Consider the following 14,318-nt stretch of genomic DNA (forward strand, 5'->3'; position numbering starts at 1 on the left):
ACACAGTGTTAGCTAAGCTATGGAAACACATTTTGATAGCATAAAGGCCTGAGCCAATGATAGTGAGCTGTTTTATTTTTTCTTTGTGCCAAGTTATCAAAACAGGTACTGTATACAATTGACAATAATAATAAAAAAAAGTAATTTTATTTTACATGCATCTGTACAAACCCAGGATATATATCTGAACTTGAAACCCTAACGCTGGCTTATAACTTTACTTTTGAAACACTGGCTAGAAACCCTATTTTAAAACCGTAACTCTTACTTAACACCCTATTCTGCTCGCCAGTGTTGTGTCATGCGCTTGTGTAAAGGCTGCTTGGCCTCGCCAATGTCGAGATCCTTTTACTCTCACCTGCACTGCTCTGTAAAAATAACATTGCTGAGTTTGCTTCTTGTAATTTTGTCCTTGGGTTGTTAGTGGCCACCCCCAGGGTACACGCCCATTAGAAACATAAATTGAGAAAATTAAAATTTAGAACTTATAAGGTTAAAGGTGAAACGTCTTCAACCAACAAGAAAAGTCTAGTTTCCTTACTTTTTCACACATGACCAGGTTTCTTTGAATTGTTTTTTTCCTCAATAAATAAAATCACCATTTAAATTTAAAAACAGCTTTTTTATATTGACTTGGGTTATCTTAGTCTGATATTTACATTTGTTTTATGAGCTTAAACATCAAAGTGGGGAAAACTATGCAAAAATGTAAGAATTTGAGAAGGGGGCAAATATTTATTTCTATTGATTTAACAACTTATGAAGTGTCATTCTTGACTCTTAATGTTTTGTTTTGTTTTTTGTTTGATGCATGTTTTAGTGCCTAATCAAAACACATCACCTGACCGCCATCCTCAAACTCTGTTTCTACCATTATTTTGTTAAAAAAAAAAAAAAAAGTTTTGTAGACATTGGCCTGTGCCTTTCTATAATTACTTTAAGTTCATCATTATCTGTTTGTGTCCCACTGGCCTTTTATAAAACAGGATAATTGGGGCATTTTCACAGGTTTTAAAGACTCATAATTTTCTTAATATTTGTCACAGGAAAATGATACATCACTGGAATCGTATTTAAAAGATTTGACTGATAATGCTGGTCTCATATATCTATTATTTCTTTGAAGTTTTACACACATACTTTATGACGTCAGACTGAGCGGTTTTCATGGAGTCGCCGCGCTTCTGGAGACTTCCACGCCGGGGCGCTGTCCACGCGGCGCCCCAGCAAGGTGACACGGCGCAGGGGGGCAGAGCGGCGCCCTCGAGCTGCGTGGAAGAAGCCCGGCTCGTCTTCTTCTGCGCGAACCTCTCCTCCTCACACACAGTCGCCATGGCGGACAGCGCGAGCGAGAGCGACACCGACGGCGCGGGCAGCAGCTCGGCCACCCCGATGTCGACCTGCGCCTCCAACTCGGGCAAGCCGAGCATCGTGATCTCGCAGTTTCGCCTGGAGGAGCTCACCAACCGGCTGGCCTCGCTGCAGCAGGAGAACAAAGTTCTGAAAATCGAGCTGGAGACGTTCAAACTCAAGTGCAAAGCGCTGCAGGAGGAGAATCGAGACCTGCGCAAAGCTAGCGTCACTATTGTGAGTAGCTTTAGCCGCTTAGCTCGCGGGTTAGCGTACGTGACAAGCTTATCGCGACGTGGGTTTTTTGTCATCTCGTCGCATGTTAACTCAACTATTTGCACACGTAATGCGTGTATTTTATTTCCCAACACGCCCCTCTCGTGTTTTTGATAGCGAGTTGGCTAGGTGGCTATGCTAACGGAGTTTGCGTGCTAACGTCTAGGTTGGGGTTAGCCAGCCTAGCTAGTTTGGCTTTGTTTTGTTTCTTTTTTTCCCGCCCTTCAACTAATCTCCGCCAACCTTATCTCAGGCGTCCGAACTAGTGTTGACCCCTCACGAACTCATTAATTAAGTCGGCGTGAGCTGTTTTGTGGGTTTAAGTCCGAACGCGCACACACACGCGAAGGATGTGCTATGCGAGTTAAAAAAAAAAAAAAAAAAAAAAAGCGTCGACACGGAGCGAAGACATCAAGTGAATGCATTATTGGCCCTGACGAGATGTGTAACTGATGCTGTGTTGAGATGGAAAGTATGTAGGCCAAACTTGGCCAAGCTCAGCCGAGAGCGAGGCTCATGTGTCGGCCAGTTGAGCCCCACGCTGCACCCGCTGCAATCTCTTCGGGTTCGAGGGGAGGTTCAGCCCGGGTGTCTCCTCAGCTCTGACCTCCCCATTCCAGCTCCTATAAACGCATTGCCAGGATGATTAATTTGCGTGTGCATCATCGTGCTGAAATGTTAGCTGCCTCCTGATTCCACCCCCACCCTCCCTTGAGCCTCCCATTACTGCAAGAACTCAGAAGCCATTAGGGGAAATTCTGTTTCCGTTTTGGATGCCAGTGGAAAAACAATAGTGAATCACCAGCCTACCATTGAAACATTTTGGCCACCGTTCAGTTATGCAAGTCCACCCTGTACAAGCAAGCGTCTTTGGCTGGTTTGACACAGTTCAAGTGACTGGAGCACCGGTGGACTAGTGGTTAGCACATCTGTTGCACAGGTCTGAGCTTTGGGGGTTCGAATCTGTGCTTCAGACCTTTGTGTGGCGTTTGCAGTTTCCCTGTGCTTGTGTGGGTTTCCTCCCACTTTACAAAACCATGAACCTTAGGTTCATTGAAGACTAAATTGTCCATCGCTGTGACCCTAGTAAGGATAAGTAAGCGCCATACAAAATGGATGGTTGGGTTCAAGTGGCACAATTCCTGTTTTTTTTCTTTTGTGTGTGGGTGTGCTCTCAATTGGCTCAAATAGTAATGACCGTATAATGAGAAATTAATGAATATCAAGTCTATCTGTAAATATGGCCAAAGATGTGATGCACATAGCCACCAACGTGAGTGAGTGCATGCCCCCCCCCCCCCCCCAAAATGTTTATAATTGCCTATATTAATAGTTAAAACCCAAAATATACCTAATTATCTTTGGATGTCATTTCCAACTCATGGTACAACATTATCCTTAGCATGTACAGTATACTCTCTCAATTTTCACACTGCACACTAAAGTTTTGCTTTCTCTCAGCATATCCTGGAGGCTTACCTTCTCCCGGAGCATCTTAACCTTCTTTTGGCACTTAGGCTGTTTGCCAGAAGCCTTGGAAAGAGCTGGCTGCTTGGTTGCCATTTAGGGCATTACAGAACGAGTACAAAAATATGCTAATAGTAATAGGTGTGACCTGGTGTGTTTTTCAGCGAATAATTTTAGTTATAAATTTGCAACTAGGATTAGCAAATCAGCCAGTGTTTACTGTACACTCAGATAAACACATGTGAATCAAAATACAGCAAAATAATAACATTTTAAATGGGGTCTAAATATGCTACATTATAAGTGTATGCATCATTAAATAAGCAAAATAGTTGGCGACACCCGCCAGTGGGGTAATGTGAAGGGTAAACCTTATTTAAATCGCTTGGGAGGGAGTTACCCCAGGTCAACTAAATGTTTAACTTTTCTACTATGTACCGTATTATTGTTTACGTCTGTGTTTTTACTGCCTGTTTCCTGCAGCAAGCCCGAGCAGAGCAGGAGGAAGAGTTCATCAGCAACACCTTGTTCAAGAAGATCCAAGCCCTCCAGAAGGAGAAGGAGACCCTGGCTGTCAACTATGAGAAAGAGGAGGAGTTTCTCACCAACGAACTGTCCAGGAAGCTCATGCAAGTGAGTCGGCCTACAACGGCAACCATTTTAGTCACTTCCATTGGCGTTAAGGTCCAAACTTAATGGCACTGAAGTCATAACAAGGAATAAAAAAAAATAATGTTGCGTCTTGGCTGCTCAGTACAGGATGGCAATGAGTGATAAAAGTAGACCGGAATGTACATTGCCAAGTTGGCTATGTTTAGTGTTAATGTGAAGCAACTCTCCACCCAGGCACACTTGGTAATCTCCATGGCACCCCGCCGTGTGTCATCCTAGTTCATGGTTAGTACCCAGAGTATTGCATTTAGGTTTGTTATACAGCAGTTAACTTCCTTTTATACTCATATGACAGTTGAGAGCTTTAAATGCGAGTCGAATTCCACTTCCCTAAATGCTACAAATTTGTTGACTTGCCCTCAACAGTCTGCTTTCTGTCTGCATCCCTAAATGCTCCAGCTTTCATACGTCATGGAGAGAGTGAGTAGTAGAGAGTGGTTAACTTATTTTTACACGTCTGCAGTTTAACACAGGAAAATTATTTATGTTCATATTATTTCCGATGTGAAAATGGAACAGTTTAACAGAGGAACAATAATTACCTCTAAATCGGATGCTCCACTGTGCGGAGTTACCTTGAAGGACTTTTGTTTATGCATACACAACACGACATGATACAGTACTTGTCTTCAGTTTTAGACTCTCTAAATGCTGACATTGGGGTTGGGCTTTTTGCCAGAACCTTGCGGGTCTGTTGCGCCTTTCTCGGACTCACCTTGAGCCGATGTAGGTTGAAGCTGACTGCATCAGGATACCAGATGTTGATGTCGAGGTAGTGTCTCAGGCTGGATTTACACTGCTGGTCTAAGTGACCAATTCTGAATGAATGCCCACTGTTTTACTTACACTGCCAGAACACATGAAACAACCCGTGATACATAAATAATACCATTATTAAGATGTTGTTTTTTTAGCAGATCTGTGTGTATTCACGCTCTCGTTGACGAACGTGATCTATGTGTCCAATTTGAATCTGATTTTTGTCCACATTTGGAAGAGGCCTGATTCCCATCTGAAGATATCAGATCCCCTGCATTTTCTATTTCCACCGCCCTGACGCATATCCAGATTGTGTCACTTGAACCATGCAGTGTAAATCCCGCCAATGTGGCCTGTGTTTGACATCATCCGTCTGCGTCGTCCTTGTGTATACAAGCCGAGAGCAGCTAGTGTATTATCATCAGCTGTATTTTTAACTTGCCCGGAGGCTGAGCGGGCTCGTGATGACATCACTTTGGCTTCTAAACGACTCTCTAATGACTCTCCTTCCATCTGTCGGTTATTTGGTACCCCTCTGCCTTCTGTCGTGTCTGTGCCAGTCGTTCCTGGTTGCCGTCGCCAGTCATTTCCCACAAATTAGTTTGCAGTTTTCCTCGTGATGAGTAATTGTTGCTTATGTAATCTGTCATTCTTGTTTGTCTGGTTTATCTGCCAAATGTGGTAACCATGGTTGCCACGCCGGTCATTTTTCACAAGCCATACTATTTTGCTATCCGCTCAATGTTTGAGCTAATGTAATGATCTTTTTCACTCCCGTCTTCAAATAGTTGACGAGTGACTCATCGTCCGTCGCCCTGTCGCACTTTTCACCCGCCCCGCTCACTTTCCCTTTTCCCTTGTTTCCTTGAGCTCCAACATGAGAAGGCTGAACTGGAGCAGCACCTGGAGCAGGAGCAGGAGTTCCAGGTCAACAAGCTCATGAAGAAGATCAAGAAGATGGAGAACGAGACCATCTCCAAGCAGCTGACTTTGGAGCAGGTATGTATGTTTCAGTCAGAGTTCAACATTCAGTGTTGTTTATTTTTCTATGATGCTTCCTGAACAGGAAGTATTTGAATCATCTCCAGGTCAAATCTGTGCCTTGGAATTTGTTCCTTTGTCATAAGATTTTTCCCATTATGTCTCTGATGTCTGAGTGATGCTTGTGTAATAACCTTCCTATTTCGGAAAAATTGAAAATTGATTTGATTATAAAAGGACATGACTTGTGTTGCCAAATGGTATTCTGAAAGAAAAAAAAAATCTAGATTTTTGCTTGATAGACTACTGGGGAAATTAGCAAATATTTAATCACTTGATGTTTAAAATTTTTTTTCAAATTGATGGAAGAAATGACAAAGAGAATGTTGCAGTTAAAAATGTTTTTCAAATTGATGGAAGAAATTACAAAGCTAGAATAATGTTGAGGTTTTTATTTCAAGGATAAAAAGTAATTGCTTTTTGTAAGTATTTTTAGAGTCTATAAAATAAAGTGCTGACTTTGATCGGAAAGGGAGGCAAAATTCTAAGTCAGTTATTGTGTGTATACTGTGCTTTTTCCATTTGTCTGTTTCTTCCTGTACAACGTCCTGGGTGCATTTAAATATTTGAGTAGAATCGACACATTGAGGAAGTGATTAGATGATCAACATTTCTTGATAAATCACTTTACCTAAACTGAACCGGTGAAATGGGTTTGAAAACTAGTTGGCAAATGTTGAGCAGTGTTTTATTTTACATTTTTTTGCTCACTGCGTCCTCAAAGTGAGCACACAGCAGAACTTTTCTTTACTTGAAGACCTTGGATGTGCTTTGTCTGAATGTTTTTCTTTTCCCCCTCTCCCCTCCAGTTGAGGCGGGAGAAGATCGACCTTGAGAACACATTAGAGCAGGAACAAGAAGCCCTCGTCAACAGACTGTGGAAGCGGATGGACAAGCTGGAGGCAGAGAAAAGGTGCGTATTTGAAATAAATGTCTTCATTGACATTTAATTCAGCAGTCTTTTATTATTATTTTTAAATTCGACTGGTTGATGGTGACTTTTTATTCAACAGGATCCTACAGGAGAAGTTGGACCAGCCCGTGTCGGCCCCTCCGTCCCCACGGGACGTCTCCATGGAGATCGACTCCCCAGAGAACATGATGCGGCATATCCGCTTCCTGAAGAATGAGGTGGAGAGGCTTAAGAAGAGCTTGCGCACCACCGAGCTGCAGCGTAAGTGGGCTTTCACTTCGATGGGACAGGTGACGAGATGGGTGGGGGCTACATCCAAGTGGGCCTTCTTTCAGAGCGGCGATTCAGAACAGAATACTTGCTTGCATGTAAACGGGTTCCCCTTCAACCAAACGTATGTATTTTACAGCCACTTTCTCAATTAAAAAACATTTTGTTTCTGTTTGAAGCAGGAAGTTGCATCCTAGCAACTCGAGACATGCCGTAAATCACCGCAATGTATTATAATCGAGTAGAAAACGTTCAGGCGGCCGTGTGAAACGGACACAGCTCAAACAAATATGATACACAAAGTTTTCAACCGCTGAGTATTGTCTCAGTTCCATCAGTTTCTAAATATGTTTAAGCCAGGGACATGTTTGATACCAGTGGAATGTCATTGATAAAATTCCATTCATATTTTATAGTGCTTTTCCTCATTAGGGTCATGCTGGAGCCAAGCCCATTGGGGCGAAAGGCCGGATGCGCCCCAATTGCCAATTATAGGGCACATATATTTTGGGGTGTCTGATCAAGCCACAAAACCCAAACAAGCACGTGTAGAACATTCAAACCCCACACAGGATGGCACAAGCTGAGCGTTGAACCTGGAACTGTGAGGTCGATGTGCTAAGTACTAGTTCCACTGTGCTTCTAGTTCCATTGACATGCAAAGAAATACATGATTGGTTTGTCAAATACATCAATATTTTAATTTCCGTAGTAGTAGTAGTCATTTCATTTGTAAATAGAAGTAAATAGTTATACTGGGTGATTGAAAAGTAACTCCCTATTTTAAAATACTTATAATTTATTCATATGTTGTAATATTTTTCTCAATTTTTGTTGCGTAGGTTCCATGATTAAAGGAGCAAGTCTATTCTACCAAACCGACTTTGGAAGAACTTGAAGGGCGAATGCGAGAAGTTATGTCTTCCATCCCACAAGAGTTATTTATGAAATCAGTTAATGCGGTTCCGAGGCGGCTTGAGAAACTGGTGGCTAATGCTGGCGCCAATATCCAATTTGAAATTAAAACTCCATGCAATACACTTTCTTCTCATGTTCATTTCTTATAAGAATTATAGTTCAGAAATAAATTCTAAGTACTTAAAAATAGGGAGTTACTTTTCAATCACCCGGTATATTGCCGCACGGTAGGCCTAGTGGTCAACATATATGACCCACAAAATTTAGGTTCGGAGTTGTAATCTGTCCCAAAAAATGTCTATAGCGCGTGAAGGCTTGTTGCTGGGGACCAGTCCTGAGTGTACCTACCCTATGCCCAAAGTCAGCTGGGATAGGGTCCGGTGTATCCATGACTCCTAATGAGGAAAGCGGTATGGAAAATGAATGGATAGAAAGTTATACATTCATAGTGCTTTGAGTTTTAATTAGGTACATTGTCAGTGCATTGGTGGTGATCCTAATTCTAACTGTTGGTTTGTTCTCTCATCTAATTAATGGACATTAAATAGCCAAAACCAGAGAGCCTCTCCTGTGATTCTTCTTTCTTTTTTGCGTTGGCCACTAGGGGGAGCGCTCATCTCAATCATAAATAAGAGGAAATTGTTGATAGGGAAATATAGGCATTTTGCTTCCTTTATGATACAGGAATCGGTCATTGACCTGCTGTTTTGTTTATTGGTGGTGAGTGCATCCTGTCATAAAAAAAATTGTTTGTCTCCTCGCAGACACGGAGAAGCGTGCGCAGTACATCGAGGAGGAGCGACACATGAGGGAGGAGAACGTCCGGCTGCAGAGAAAGCTCCAGAGGGAGATGGAGCGTCGGGAGGCGCTGTGCAGACAGTTGTCGGAGAGCGAGTCCAGCCTGGAGATGGACGACGAGCGGTACGAGCCGCTCAAATTAAGCCACATATGATAAGTGTTTTGAAAGCAGTTGGTGATACAAAGCAAATGTGTCAGATTGCGCATGGCAACTGCTCTTCATGAGACAAGCCCCTTTAATGTGGCATTAGGCTCTTCACTGCTGACTGCATGGCACAAAAATAAGAGGTGGGGCTGGATTTAAGCTGCACGTCCAAGCCCCCAATTCTGATTTAATACCTACATCCGATATTTTCAACTGTCTATTTTCATGTACATATCAACTGACACATACCCGATATAGCTGTGAACACCTGAAACAACCCAGTTTTCACAATGTGCCCAAAATAAGGCCGGGGTAGACATCTTTTATTTGCAGGAAAGGGCCTGACAAGTGTCAACACCTTGCTGTGACAATTCACAAGTAAACAATATGTAAATAATACAATTATTCAGACTTCATATCGTGTTTAGTCAGCCTGTACTTTGATTTTAAATGAGGGCTCCACTGGCTGCTCTCGCCAATTATCTTAACCATATTTAATGATCAATGCTTTTGCTGTAATTTAGAATTACAGCGGCTGTTTATTAATGTTTGAAAGACGCGGGTGTGTATAAGTCGGCATTTGTATTTATCGGTGTAATTATTCTACAATACTTGGTGTATCCAATCTTTTTGTGCTGCAATGGCACATATTCTATACTTACTGGGTTTTTATCGACATTTGGAAGAGACCTGATTCCTGTCTTTTAATATCTGTGTAATATCTATCTCTTTCTTGTTTTCTTCATGGAACTTCAAGCTGCTCAGCACATGGAGGCAATATACAGAGCTATTATAACATTTCCAAAATGTCCATATTTTGCATTCTCCGCATTCCACATTTCTTCACAGATTCAAACTGTTCCAACTTCAAGGCTCACATTCTACAGTTGAACTATTTCATTAATTCAGTTTCAGCTCTTCAAGCATTCACATGCAATTTGTACACAAGTATGTGAATTGTGTCACGCGATAGCAAAAAAATCAAAACTTGAACCATGCAGTGCAATTCCAGCCTGAGTCTGTTGTGATTGCATTTTAGCCATGCTGTTGTGTTATGTAACCTCATAAAGCCCTATGGTGTGAGATCACCTAGCAGAGATAATCATTATGGCAGTCATCATGTTAGCCGACAACATCCCTTTTTATTTTGTGTTGCCTCATCAGGTACTTCAATGAAATGTCGGCGCAGGGTCTGCGAGCGAGGACGGTGTCCAGCCCCATCCCGTACACCCCCTCCCCCAGCTCCAGCCGCCCCATATCTCCAGGTAGGTGCCCGGTAAGATACCTGCTGCTCAAGCGGTCATAAAGCAGCCAACAAGGAACGTCAAAGAGAACTGGCATGAATACACTTCTTTTTTCTTTTTTTTAAATAAGCTATCATAAGAATCCTGGCAGCAGCACACAGACCAACATCATAAAATCATCTTAGATAACATCAATTTTTATGATTATCATAACTTCGTCATGTCAGCGTTGTTGACCTGCAGTTTGACGTTTGAATTAATCTTTGGACCGGAAGAAAGAAATATATTTAATTTCTCTGGACTCTGTGTGTCAGGGGTTTCCCAGCATCTATCACTCACACAAACAACAGGCCTGTCTCACCTTCTTACAAATAACAGAAATGCATTGTTAACTGTATGCTTAGTGTAATACCCTTGCATGTTTTCGCCTATGCGGGTAGGTCTTGAACATATCCCCCACGATAAACTGGGTTTCACTGTACAAATAATTTTGCTACATGTAGAAAAATGGCGGACATACAAATCTGTCGTCATAAGTCTGGGCCCTGTTGAATTGAGCCATTTTCGTTGAGCAACTTTCACTTCCCGTCCCCTGCAGGTCTCTCATATGGCAGCCACACAGTCGGCTTCACCCCACCGGCCACTCTGTCCAGAGCCGCCATCTCCCACTACAACACCCCCGCCCTGCACGTCCACGGAAGCTCCTCCCACTCCGTAGCGGTGAGTCACAGCCGCCCGCACAGATGTGTTGTGTTTTTTTAGATTTTGAAGGAACTTTCTTCTGGTTCATGTTTTACATGAAAGTTTAGTGATATTGAGGGTTTATGGTGAAGCACCTGGTTCGTTAAAGTAGACATACAAAATCCTGTTTCTTAACATTTGCCTTTGTAGTGATAACGCTCAGGTTTAATTTCAACAGCGTTTTATTAGTGTAGTTAGCATTTAGGCCATATGTTTTGGTTACCGTGTTTGTATATATAATAGAGAAATAATGTATATTGTTGTGGGCTACTGCATCATACTGAGGGGTCTTATAGTTTGGTTATCTTATTTAACTACCTGAGTGGCAAAATAACCCAAAAAATATATGATACAAATTTACAAAATATAAAACATAAGTAGACAATACAATTACAGTATATATTTTAAAATGAAAATAAATGATGGCATTACAGTATAGCATGCCCATGTCCCTAGTGAGGATAAGCGGTACACAAAACGGATGGATGGACGAGTGGCAAAATTATATTTAAAAAAAAACATACAAATAATTTAAAAAAAATAATACATTGTGGCATTGTAGATTGCAGTGGGAAATCGAATCAAGAGTGGCAAATGTATGTAAAAATAGTTAAAATATATACAGTAAGTCCAAAACAAATACATATGACAAAATAAATTGTGAGCTACTGCATTATAGTGAAAGGTTATATTTGGGTTTCCCTACTTCACTACGTGAGTGGCAAAATTATTTAAAAAATATAAATTCAATTTAAAATTGATATGCAGTGATCACCCCTCCATCGCTGGGGTTGCCTTCGACAGACCCCCTGCAATAAGTGAAATCTACATTATAGAAATACCCTATTGCAATACACCCCAGGCATGTTTTTCATTGTGTTGACAGCATTTAATTTTTTACGGTCTTTAGACACACTCTTAAAAGAATACGAAAAAATCTAAACACATAATATACTGAGAGAGAGCAACAGCTATGGAATGCACAAAAGTTTGTGCAAACAGTATTAAAAAAAAAAAGCAACTGTAAAGACAAAAAAAATGCCATATATCGGGACTGCAATGCGTGAACTGCGATATAGCGAGGTATTTCTTTAATACAATATGGTATGTTTTTAAAACAAACTACGCTACTGTAGATCAGTTTTTACATTTTGGTTACCTTACTCAGCTACATAAGTGACAAAATTACATTAAAAAATATTACAAACATAAATTGAAATACAAAAAACGTTTTTAAGATAAAACAAATTATAGCATTGTAGTTTGTAGTGTATACTGCATTATACTGAGAGGTGTTTCTTATATTTTGGTTTCCTTATTTTGCTACAGGAGTGGCAATATTTTTAATAAAAGTACTAAAAATATTTAATTCTATTTAGAATTGTATAGGTAATACATTTGTAGTTTTCAAATAAAACTGGTGGGGAGACTGCATCATAATGAGGTGTTATTTTTTTGTTGCCTTATTTTTCACGTGTGGCAAAATATTATTTTCTTTGAAAAAAATACATATACTGTGTATCTAAATAATCCCAAACTGTTTTGACAAAAAATAATTACATACAAATAAATGCTTCTGGATATTCTTTTTTGAATGCAGTTCTGGCATTGGAGCCGATTGTGAACATGTACCGCATATTGTGGTTCATATGTGTGATTGACTGTTTTCTCTCTCTTACGCAGAGGCCCTCGCCAAGAAGAAGCACCAGCCCTGACAAATTCAAACGTCCGACTCCCCCACCGTCCCCCAACACACACTCAGGGGCCCTGCAGCCACAGCCTCCGCCGCCCCTGCCCATGGTCCAGTCCATGTCTTCCCCGGCAGCCATGTCGCAGCACGCCGCCGGGGCCCAGCCGCCTCCCTCCCAGCCTTAACGGCGCACGCTCGCACGCACACACGCACACGCACACAGACACACACACACGTCTCCGTCTCGGGGGCACGAGGGCGCCCAGCGGATGCCACGACGCCAAAACCGCAGCAGCTTCCATCGTTAACAAGCTCTGGAAGAAGCGCTCAAAAGCAGCTTACAAAGTTTTAAAGAGAGAAGCGACACAGCCCAGCCAAAACCCACGCGTCGGCATTTCCTAATTGCTCTTAAACGAATGGATGTACTGAAAAATAATCGCTTCTGGGACTAGTAGGCCAATTATCTGTCCGCCCTCCTGTCGTGTATATGTTTTTGTTTTTTTCTTTGCTTTGGAACTTTAGCTGGTTGGAATTGTGTTTGTGGCGCTTTTCAGATAGCACAAACGGCACAGAGCTTCACCGCGGCTTTTTTGTCGACGATTTGGTTTGCGATACATGGATGTTTGGGTCACCTGATGGATGTATGGCCGTCTCTGTGGATGTGATCGATTGTTTCTACGCCTCTAACGTGGCATTCAACTGCAGTAATGTCCTCCACCACCACCCTCCCCCCACCACTACCTACACTACCACTCCCTTTCATCTGTTCAGCAATTGTCATCGTTCACTCACTTAGCAAGGTCGGCCTAGAGGTGTCATAGAAGACCACCAGGGGGTCTTTGTTGTAGCGTGTTCAACACTGAGCACGCATAGCTGTTATTTCTGTTCCTGCAGACATTTTCCAAGCTCGTTGAAGTAAATTTGGGGATGGGTGAGTCGGGTCGTCTCTGTGGATGCACACTGGTACATAAACCACAGATAAATGTCGCCTTTAAGGTGTTAAATAATGTAGTCTGAGGTGTTACTTCGTCATGTACTCTTTGCTCTTCTCTCTCTCTGAGTGTATTTCTCAACTCTTTATCATCAGATAATGGCAAAAAAAAGAAAGAAAACACATTGTGCTCTTTACACTAAATATACATACTGCTAAAACATTCTAAATGAATGGTACTGTCAAAACAAAATTTCTATGTATGATTAAAAGCTCGAGATGAAAACTTTTGATTTGTGAGACCCATCCAATTTTTTCATTGAGACATTCGGACATGTATGATTGGGCGACAGTTACATCTTCAGGTTTTCTATCGTGTTGAGGTCTGGAGACTGACCACAGACGTTCTCCCAATACTCCTCTAAGCTATTTAGATGCGCACTGGCTATCTTAAGACGGGCCTATACATGTGCCACCTTGAGCATGGCTACGTAATGGACTCATATCTTGCGGTGCCCGCAAGGCCCCCCATGTTCAAGAAAAGATCTGAAACTGGCCCGCCTGAAGATAGCTAGTGAACATCTAAATGACAGTGTGTTACCAACTGTTTTCTTGGTGACAGGTCTCAATTGCCTTCGGATCAATAAGTTCCCGATCGTCCTCACTCCATGAGGCAAGATCATTGATGGTCATTTTGTGAGTTTTCCACTATGGAATAATGGCAACAATAGTCATCCCCTTCTAAGCAAGCATTTTCCTGATAATTTTGTAACCCATTAAATCCTTGCACAGATTTTGATTTGATTTGTTTTTAGCTTCAAACTGCTGGAATCTGATCTTTGTGCCTTTTTAAGTAAATCCACACAGTTCTATCTGAAGAGCTGCAACATATAATTGGGCAGATACAATTTTACCATGTATTTAGTACCCGGGCTTTCAATGAGTACTTATTTAACGTAATCCACCTTTTAATACTAATACCATCATGTCACAATTCTAGAAACCATAAATACTCTACGAAAATGGAATTTAACAGCGTGTCTAGTAATGTGTCAAAAACATTCAAATGTAATAATAAAAAAACAAGCCTCACAAGAGATGCT

At 41.5% G+C, this 14,318-nt stretch overlaps 1 protein-coding gene across 1 annotated transcript; it reads left to right on the top strand.

The window, feature by feature from the left end:
• Nucleotides 1-1,215: 1,215 nt before the first annotated feature.
• Nucleotides 1,216-13,503, top strand: LOC133410042 (coiled-coil domain-containing protein 6-like). The gene is made up of 9 exons (XM_061690766.1): nucleotides 1,216-1,587; nucleotides 3,577-3,726; nucleotides 5,395-5,523; nucleotides 6,375-6,478; nucleotides 6,579-6,739; nucleotides 8,431-8,587; nucleotides 9,774-9,874; nucleotides 10,452-10,573; nucleotides 12,278-13,503. Exons 1-9 carry the CDS (start codon nucleotides 1,333-1,335, stop codon nucleotides 12,467-12,469), a joined length of 1,371 nt encoding a protein of 456 aa, XP_061546750.1. The 5' UTR covers nucleotides 1,216-1,332; the 3' UTR covers nucleotides 12,470-13,503.
• Nucleotides 13,504-14,318: the final 815 nt, after the last annotated feature.

This window comes from Phycodurus eques, chromosome 11 (genome assembly GCF_024500275.1).
Source record: "Phycodurus eques isolate BA_2022a chromosome 11, UOR_Pequ_1.1, whole genome shotgun sequence".
Lineage (NCBI taxonomy): Eukaryota > Metazoa > Chordata > Actinopteri > Syngnathiformes > Syngnathidae > Phycodurus > Phycodurus eques.